This window comes from Mauremys reevesii, linkage group 7, assembly GCF_016161935.1.
Source record: "Mauremys reevesii isolate NIE-2019 linkage group 7, ASM1616193v1, whole genome shotgun sequence".
Taxonomy (NCBI): domain Eukaryota; kingdom Metazoa; phylum Chordata; order Testudines; family Geoemydidae; genus Mauremys; species Mauremys reevesii.
This window is the reverse complement of record NC_052629.1, coordinates 99,969,297-99,978,281: the sequence shown is the minus strand read 5'-3', so window position 1 is coordinate 99,978,281 and position 8,985 is coordinate 99,969,297. Positions and strand designations below refer to the sequence as shown.

Below are 8,985 nucleotides of genomic sequence, written 5' to 3'. Positions count from 1 at the left end.
TATTGTAGAAAACACTTACAAATCCTTAAAGCTGATAATCTGATTAATCCTTTCGAATCTAACTACTACTGTTTAGGGTCTAATTTTTACTGTTAATGTTTCTGAAAAATACTGCCAACAATAACTTTCTTGAGCTGTAATATAGCTACCAGTTATTTTCCTTAACATGGATCTCTAGAGTTCTTGAACTGAAACCATTAATGGGGAAATTTTCAAAAGTGCTTATTGACCTAAATCTACTTCTCCATTAAAGTCAATCGTTACTTTAAATGGAAGCTAGGCCAGTGAGTGCTTTAAAAAATCCCAGCCATAAATTCCAGATAAAATAGTGCCACTTTTGGTAACAGGCAAACAACAGCTCAAATTTATTCTAAACTCACAATCGCATGTATTTATCTATGAAGGCTGTCAGTTAGTTCCATCAACTGATGCTTTACATGTCTTGTCCTCAGGAGTAACACTGCTGTGAGGATCTCCTCTGGGAACCCAACACTGAAAACCACTATGTTACCTCTCTGCCCTAATAAGATAGAGCTTTGCTGGACTTAGACTATGAGCAAACTCCATGACACACCAGTCTGTCCACTTCACCGGCAAACTCCTCAAGACTCTGCCAGCCTTGACTTCACCTTGCAGGTAACTATCAGTGAACCCAGTTCCCGAGTACCTCAGAGACGTCACTCTGCAGTGTCCAGAACTTTCACTAGTCACTCACAGAAATTATTAAGACCGCTGTCCCCAAAGAGCCAGAATACACACCAGCCTGTTAGCTCACTGAGGACACACACTTTACCTCAATGCACAGCACTGAGAAAAACTAAGAATAAGTGTATTAATAAAAAACACAGATTTAAGGGATACCAAGCAAGAATAAAAGCAATCATAAAGGATTACAAAAATAGCACACTTTCTATTGCCTAAAACTTAATTCTAGCAAGTTATGTCTTTGCCTAACGTGGTTTCTCACTTAAATCAAGCCACCAGTATCTCCAGCCCTCCAAGCAAGAGGTCCAATGTTTACAGAATCAGAAGGTATTGTCCCATTTGTCACCCCTTCCTTTTGTAGTCCAGTAAACTGTTGAAATGGGATTCTTCTGAAATGTATCCCCAGATAAAGTTTTCTCCCGTTCTGTTTGGAGTTCAGATCCCCTGCTTGATTGTCACAAATACCCTTTATAGATTCCTCCGAGCGGACTTGATTTGGGAAGAGACAGGCTCTCAGGGTCTCACTCATAAGAAATACAGGGAGTTAGGCTTGTTGGGGGAGAGAGAGCCTTTGTGGACAATTTAGATATATCTCAGAAAGGTATATGAATTTTCGGGTATTTATCTGAACTATACCACCTGAATTGTGAACCACTAAAGAGTGACCCATTTGATGCGAGTGCCTAGTTGTAACTTTGCTATTACAGCTGTATGAATATTTGACTTGTCAGCAGTTTTGTGGGTATCAGAAAATCCCAGCACCTTCCACGGGTGAAAGTTCAATTAATTTTCACCTAAGGAAAATATTCATTTCCACTAGAATAAGTTAATGTCACTGCCCCAAAATAACAAGTATAAGCACAGCAAAGAATAAGCAACTAAAGGTCAAAGAATAATTCCCAATTTGTGACCTGAATTTTACCAACATGGCCAGGAACAGTCAGACCCGTTGGTAAAAACTAGGACAAAGGTGGTGCTCAAACAGGTGTCTTGGGAGGAAGGTTTAGGAAACAATGTAATTAAGCAGGAAAAATTAAGGTCAATCACCTAGGGGTTCTTTGTAATATTATTTTTGGGGGGAAGTTTTCAAAATAGTAGTTTTGGATGTGTCTTTCTTAAGGGAGAATGAGTGGACAATGGAGCCAAGGCTCATGCAATTCCCATGGTTCACATTTCTAAGGGACAGAAAAGGGCAAAGTATAAATGGCCAAGGGAGACCCTAAAGGACTTAAGAGAGAAAAGGAAACAACTAGAACTGCTTCCACCCAAGCCCTCTAACACAAGCTTCCACCTTGTCTTCTGAAACCAAAGGGCTCAAAAGGCCAGTGCCTTGTTCTAGTGAGTTCACTACCAACCCGAATACAGAAATGTCCCTTGTAGCCATTTACACAATGAAACAATCATTGCAGCCTTTAATATCTTCCTGCCCTAGGCAACCACCTGTTTTGCCTAACATACATATAGCAGAATTGGCCCTGGCAGTGGGTTGGGCTGTCTCAGTGTCACAGAAACAACGAGAGGAGATGGCACAGCTGCAGAATCCCCCTCGGGCTATGGCTTATACAGTTTTAAAGGAGTGTTTGCAGCAGTGACAACTACAAGCAGACTATTTTCCCACACAAGTTATTAGAAAATGGTGCATCCAAGTCTGGTCCTGAGCACCAAAGTAGTTTTCTCTGTATCAAGATTAAAGGAAAAATAGGCAGCTGAGGTTAACAAGTCTGAAATCAATGCCATTACCAAGAAAAATAGCAGCAGCAGAGTCCTGGAGCTATGCCTATTACTGTGTAGAAACATATAGTGATATTATCATGGTTGTATTTGGATCTAGCTTTAGGATTCAGGATGATAAAAATGTAGATTTATATCTGAGTTTCTTGTTTATTAAATATATATACAGTTTCTTGGTTTGCATCTGTATATATTAATGTATATACCCATTGTTTCATGTTCTCTGTGTGTGTGTGTGTGTATATCTATCTATCTATCTATCTATCTATCTTCGTACTGTATTTTCCACTGCATGCATCCGATGAAGTGGGCTGTAGCCCACGAAACCTTATGCTCAAATAAATTTGTTAGTCTCTAAGGTGCCACAAGTACTCATATTTCTTTCTATTCACTTAAGTGGGGGTTGGATCAGGTTTTGTATGATTTTCTACATTGCATGAAGACCAATGTTTATCCACTGGATTTTATCCATCCATCCATCCAGTTGTTCATACAGCACCCACCATCATAATATCACAGTGTCTTTTAGAAGATCGCATAATATTTTCTAGTGTTCGTCCCATTGACAGCAATAGGGCATGCTGAGACTGGCACTGCTGAAGGATTGACCCTTTTTTTCAGCATAGGTGAAATTTAGTCCTTCACAAGGCTGATGTGGGGGGCAGTAACAAAGGACTGGTGGGAAGATGGAATTACTTCCATCCTTTGTCACCTGCAACATGTTATCGGGTTGCAGTTCAGCTCCTGTATAGCATCTCCAAATGTCTACTTAGGGTTTTAGGGCCAATGGATTCATGCAGTTAAGGACCACACAGTATATTACCAATCTGCCTCTCAGCTGTGCCATGCTCCCATGAATGATGCCTAGACTAGAGAATAAGTTCCTATAGAGCATTTTATAAATCTAAATTTCAGTTGAACATAAGGAATATAATCAGTTAGGGAATCTTAAGTCTGAAGACAGGAATGAGAAACTGCACTGCCAAACCAGTAGATAGTAGAATTAAATAAACCCCACACCAGAAAACAACTAAGTTCTAAAGGAACTTACCCAACACTTTAAAAATGTCTTCACTAGCAGGCATCTTGGATGAAACATCACATTACACGCAGCGGTTCTTTTCTTTGGATTATGCTGTTCTGCATAGTAATTGGTTTGATACACCTTAATGAATTAGATCTTCATAATTTTGACTAACTCAATAGAGAAATAAAATGAGCTCTCTCGTTCTTCTGAGCAATATTCATTTAACATGCCCATATTTTAATCTTTCTTACTCCTTCAGTGCTTTCCTGAATATGAAACTAGTCTGCTACTTTCCATAATTAACAATGAATTATTATTAGGAGTGCTCACCGTGGTTCAGCAGGAAATCAATTTGCTCATTTAGTTCATTTCTTAAGAAGATCTTTTCTTTGTAACAGCAATAGCCATTTCTAGCATCAGCTAGGATTATATTCAAAATAATTAATTAGAAAGATTCCTGCCTCCCTTTCCACTTACAGAAAAACTGTCTGAACTGGGGATTTTTTCACACCTATATTCCAAATTTCATTTTAGTTCTTAACACATTAATGGTAACTAACTACAACCAAGTAAAAGTTTTGTTTTTTGAGCCATTGGCTTGGTTGCATCATTTGAGAGACAACTCTTTTCTAGCATACACCGCCTCTCTGTTCTTGTCATGAGAGATAGACATTACATTCAATATTTGTTCAAAGGGAAGATGACTTTCTTTTACTTCCTAGTGGGAAAACTCTCTCACCATATTTAGAACCATAGTATTTAATCGTAAAGCTAATATAGTGTATTGTTACTGGTCAAGTTTTAATGACGTTATTTCCTTGATAGGATTCCTTGCATTTATACAGAACGCTCCAAAGACCAATCATGCTTTGGATTCCTGTTCTTGTCTTTCCAAGATCAAGCTCCTCAGCCATTATAATTACAATTATAAAAACATTACTAGTAAATTGAAAGGGGCAAGGTGCCAATACTTCAGGGATTTATAAGCATCTCTTTTTGTCTAGAAAAAGCTCTAAACTTTTTTTTAACCTGTACTTACTGTCAGCCTCCCTCTGCTACTAAATGATATAAATTTTTAACATGTTGACTGTGGTCTCATCATATTAGGCAGCATTTACTCTTGGATCCAGATCCTGAATGAAGAATCAATCTGAATAGTTACAATATGTTTCCAAGGCCGGATTTACACCTTATACACTCCTAGGCACAGCATCTTCAGCGCACACACACATACACATACACACACACACACACACACACCCCTACCTGCCTACAGCTGACCTTCGTGTTGTACACAGTTTTAGAGGGGTAAGGCCACCCTAGTTTGTGCCTACTGTACCTAATTGGAAATCCAGACCTGCATGTTTCTAAGTAAGGCATGCAAAGATATCTAAGTCTTGGGTAACTTTTTTTTTCTCAATCTGATTTCCAGTTATAGGTGTGAGGTAGTGTGATCCTGACTGAGGAATAAACGGGGCACTAGAACAAAGGAATCCTGACTCGCTGTGCCCCTGACTCACTGTGTGATTTGGGCATGTCACAACTTCTCTGTCTCTCCATTTCACCATAGGGAAATTGACCTAACTATTTCACAGTTAATATATGTAAAAAAGCATTTTGAGGCTGAGGAGGAGAATGTAAGTGCTAACAGATTATCATCATCATCATCTCCTCTTTTATGTCAATTACATTTGTAAATGTGAGACATCTCCATATCTTTTAAAAAGTGTTAACTATTGAATTCTGCCACTTGCGATACATATTACTAAAGAACCAGATTCAAAACCTGTGGACGTTAATAGAAAGATTTCAATGGGCTTCGGCTCATACTCTAAATACTGTAGGATTTTCTTTACAGCTATGTTAAAAAAGCTCCAGTTTTACTGTAAATCATCAGAGAACATTATCTGTGTCCCAGTTCAGCAAAATAACTGAAGCACATGCACAACTTGAAGGACTTGCTTACGTTCCATTGACTTGGTTATTAATATAAGTCACTCAGCCTTTATTATAAAAAATGAGGTATGTGTTATCCTCTAGCTTCCCATTATCTCATAAATAGTTTAACAAAGCCTACACACGTGAAATCTCCCCTTACCGTTTTTATTATGTTCCAATCATTAGTAAAAAATGTTTAGTTGCTATATTTAAAAAGATACACAGTGAAATTATGATTTTAATATACTTTATTTAAAAAGTACACAGTTTTAAATTGGTTTCAATGGGATAAAGCAGAAAGTAATGGACACCTCTGTATATCTATTAAAGTCCTTTTTTGATGAATTGTGACTATCATATGGCAAATTCACATTTGCATGACTTGCAAAGTAAAAAGATAAACCTTTTTCAACATATCTTTAAGTTTATCTCATCAACAGTTTAAAATCATAAAATGCTGATGTTTTGACTATATTTCTTGTCTTCTATGTTGCACCATTTCTCAGTTCACAGTTTCTCCATGTATTTAGCATGCCAAGTGAACACATCAATCAACGTCACCTTGAGAAAATTGCCAAAAGCAGTGGAAGAAGAACAAGAGTAGGTTTAGCACTAAGGCCTAGAACACCCCCACATTCTCTTGCATTCTCCTAAAGAAAGGAACAAAGAAGAATTAAGACAAAAACATTAAGATTCATGGCGATGCATGGATATTTATTAAAGCACATATGCAGTAGATGGCAGATTCAATCAAACAAAATTTGTGTAATCAAAGCACAGAAAAATAAAGATGATCAGGAAGCTATTCTTGGCTCTGGGTAACCTTGGGCAAGTCACTTCCTCTCTCTGCCTCTGTGGATATTTAAGCTCATAAAGTATGTAGCACTTGTGTAGAGCATTACATCTTAAAAGCATTGTGCCGGAGTCCCAGCTAAACAAATCAACATATCACAAAATTACCAGTATGACAATGGAAATGCTGACATTATTTACTCATGTAGAGACCAAATCCTGTCCCATGGCCAATTAGCTTGGTTTCAGAAAGGAACACATGGAAGGAATCAGTGTTAGACCCAGAATAAGATCTCAGAAGTTCCTGACTGCCAATTCTGCGCTCAGATCATGCCTCTGCCTCTTACATGTTGTGCCGTGATGTGCAAAAACAGCACTTAATCGTGAAATGGAGTACAATTTCACTAGACGATTTCTGCATTGCTTGCAATCATGCAGCAACTTCCCTTTACTACTATGTTCAGAATTTCCAAAATATTTAGTTGATTTTCACACTAGAAGAGAGTTTTCTTATACAGACGCTCCCTGGGTTACGCAAACCCAGTTTACGCAAATCTGTACTTATGGAAAAAGTTCCATATGCTTTTATTATTATTATTATTATTTTTGCACGTAATTGTCAGGTAAATGTTCCCGACTTAGGCAAAATTCGACTTACACAAGGTGTTCTGGAATGGAATGCTTGCGTAAGTCAGGGAGCATCTGTATCTACTCTAGAAAAAATATTTACCAAAGAGGGAAAAAAGCAGTATAAACACTTACTTCAGGATGAAATCCATGACAAGATTCTGGACGTCTTCTAATCTTCTGAGATTTTAACCGTTCACATTTAAGGGATTCATTATGTTCACAGTAGTTAAGGAGAGATCTTATGATCACTGCATTTAAATATTCAAAGTTTGAATGGATTTGAAATGAAGTTCATCCATCCATCCCTTCCTCCTTCCACTCCTCCAAAATCCAACCAATCAACAAAAGAAGTGGGACATAATTCTATTGCTATTCTTCCCAATCTTATTCCCATCGGCACTTCATATGACCAAATGGTCCTTTGAAAGGTCTATCACTCAGGAATAAAAATATACTGCAGATTCTTTTTGGCGGATTCCTATTTATGAGAAGAAACAACCCCAAACTCTTGTATGGCAATAAAACAAAATGATGTTTAGACTACAAATAGAGTTGTCAATTTACTTAGTTACAGAATCTATTTTTTATATTTTCAGAACACAAAGAGATACCTTTCTGTGTAGCACTCCAGCCCTAAAATACAAAGTTAAGGAAGAGATTATATATTATATTACAATAAAGGTGTTATCCATGTTTAAAACGTTATCTTTGGCCATATGGGTGCAATTTTCAAAACCACCAAAGATTTAGGAGGGTATGTCCTATTTTCAGAAGCGACTTAAGCACTTAAGGCCAGATTTACAAAGACGTTTATGTGCCTAAATATGCATATAGATACCTTACAAAAGCACTTAAGTGAGTTAGGTGCACAGCTCTCATTGACTTTCAATGGGACTTAGGCTCTTAAATGCATAAGTTACTTTGGAAAATGAGACTAAGGAGCAGATCATCAGCTGCCTTGATTTCAATGAGCCATGACAATTTACAACAGCGGAGGATCTGTCTGTTAGGCTCCTAAATCACACAGGGTAACATTCATTATTTGTACTTTGAGTCTCCCTCTTACAATCTTCAAAATAAAGGATATACCTTATTTCTATGGGTTCCATGGTAATTGGCAAGATAGACTCACAGTTGCATTCATTATCTACTACCACCATGAAGAGATTGCTGCTCGGGATTTGCTGGATGACAAAGGACCTGTAAATTTAAGAGTCAGTAATTAATGGTAACATTTTCAATTGTTCATGACCATGTTTCTTAGCAACAGGCTTTTGGTAAGGGTATTTTAATATGTCAATAAACAAATAAATACTTTAATAATAATAATAAACAACTAGACACAACATGTGCAGATCAATACATATAACTGTTAGTGAAAGTCTTTCACATAGAGAGAGGCCTGTGCAAGGCTCTGCTCACTTTGTAAATTCAGTGGTGCCCTTCTAAGGTACGTACACTGAGGGGAGCAGCTGCATAGAAGGTCCCCTACACAAAGCTTAATTTGTGCCAGGGCTTCCCTAGGCTTGGCAGTTCATAGCCCCAGCACTTCAGCTGCATGAATTTTGAATGTAAAAAAATTGTTTGAGTCTCGGCACCTAATTGCTTGAGCCCAAGCATGTCTTTCATTACAAATTAATCACTGCCCCTATATAGGGGGCTCTGCCTCAGTACTGAATAGGCTGGTACAAAATGAATCAGTAGGGATGGCCTGAGAGCACAGCAGTTGAATCTGTGCTCATGCCCATCACCTACCCCTAGGGTCATGCATATTTCAATATAATTTGTGAATTTATTTTATGTTCTTGAATTTTTGCTCCACACTGAATCATGGCTTATATATTTACTATTAGGGTACATCAAGTCGATACTAACTGCCCAAGATCCTGCATAATTACTGTGCTAAGCAAAGTCTGCCAATATACACTCAAAGTCAGGGACTGCACGGTCATCAAATTATGGGTGGTTTTATTCACCACTGATCTTGTATTAAACAGCATGAATTAAGGAACAGGATCCCAGTTAGCAGACATCTTGTCCTGCTGAGAGTCATTATATTGCCAAGCCAGTGGAAACAAGATTATGCCTCAAATATTTATGAGTCAGGAGGTGTATTTGGTAATCAACTAGAAAACTTACTGTATATTCAGCACCTCAGTTAA

General features: G+C 37.8%; 1 protein-coding gene and 1 long non-coding RNA gene across 15 annotated transcripts in view; one reads left to right on the top strand and one right to left on the bottom strand.

Annotated features, from left to right (window-relative positions):
• Positions 1-458: 458 nt before the first annotated feature.
• LOC120368556 lies at positions 459-6,031 on the top strand. The gene is made up of 3 exons (XR_005582639.1): positions 459-636; positions 978-1,032; positions 5,932-6,031. It is a non-coding gene; the product is annotated as an uncharacterized LOC120368556 (long non-coding RNA).
• The window catches only part of CACNA2D3 (calcium voltage-gated channel auxiliary subunit alpha2delta 3), an 839,197-nt gene continuing 835,881 nt past the window's right edge, over positions 5,670-8,985 (bottom strand). For 10 of the 14 annotated variants that reach the window (XM_039480709.1, XM_039480711.1, XM_039480710.1 and 7 more), the window contains 3 exons: positions 7,911-8,023; positions 6,956-7,038; positions 5,959-6,051 (listed from right to left, as the gene is read on the bottom strand). In XM_039480709.1, the coding sequence (XP_039336643.1) occupies positions 5,959-6,051; positions 6,956-7,038; positions 7,911-8,023 (289 nt within the window). Of the gene's footprint in view, positions 6,052-6,955; positions 7,072-7,434; positions 7,457-7,910; positions 8,024-8,985 lie in introns of all 14 variants that reach the window. The other 4 variants (XM_039480700.1, XM_039480704.1, XM_039480701.1 and 1 more) reach the window with 2 other exon arrangements.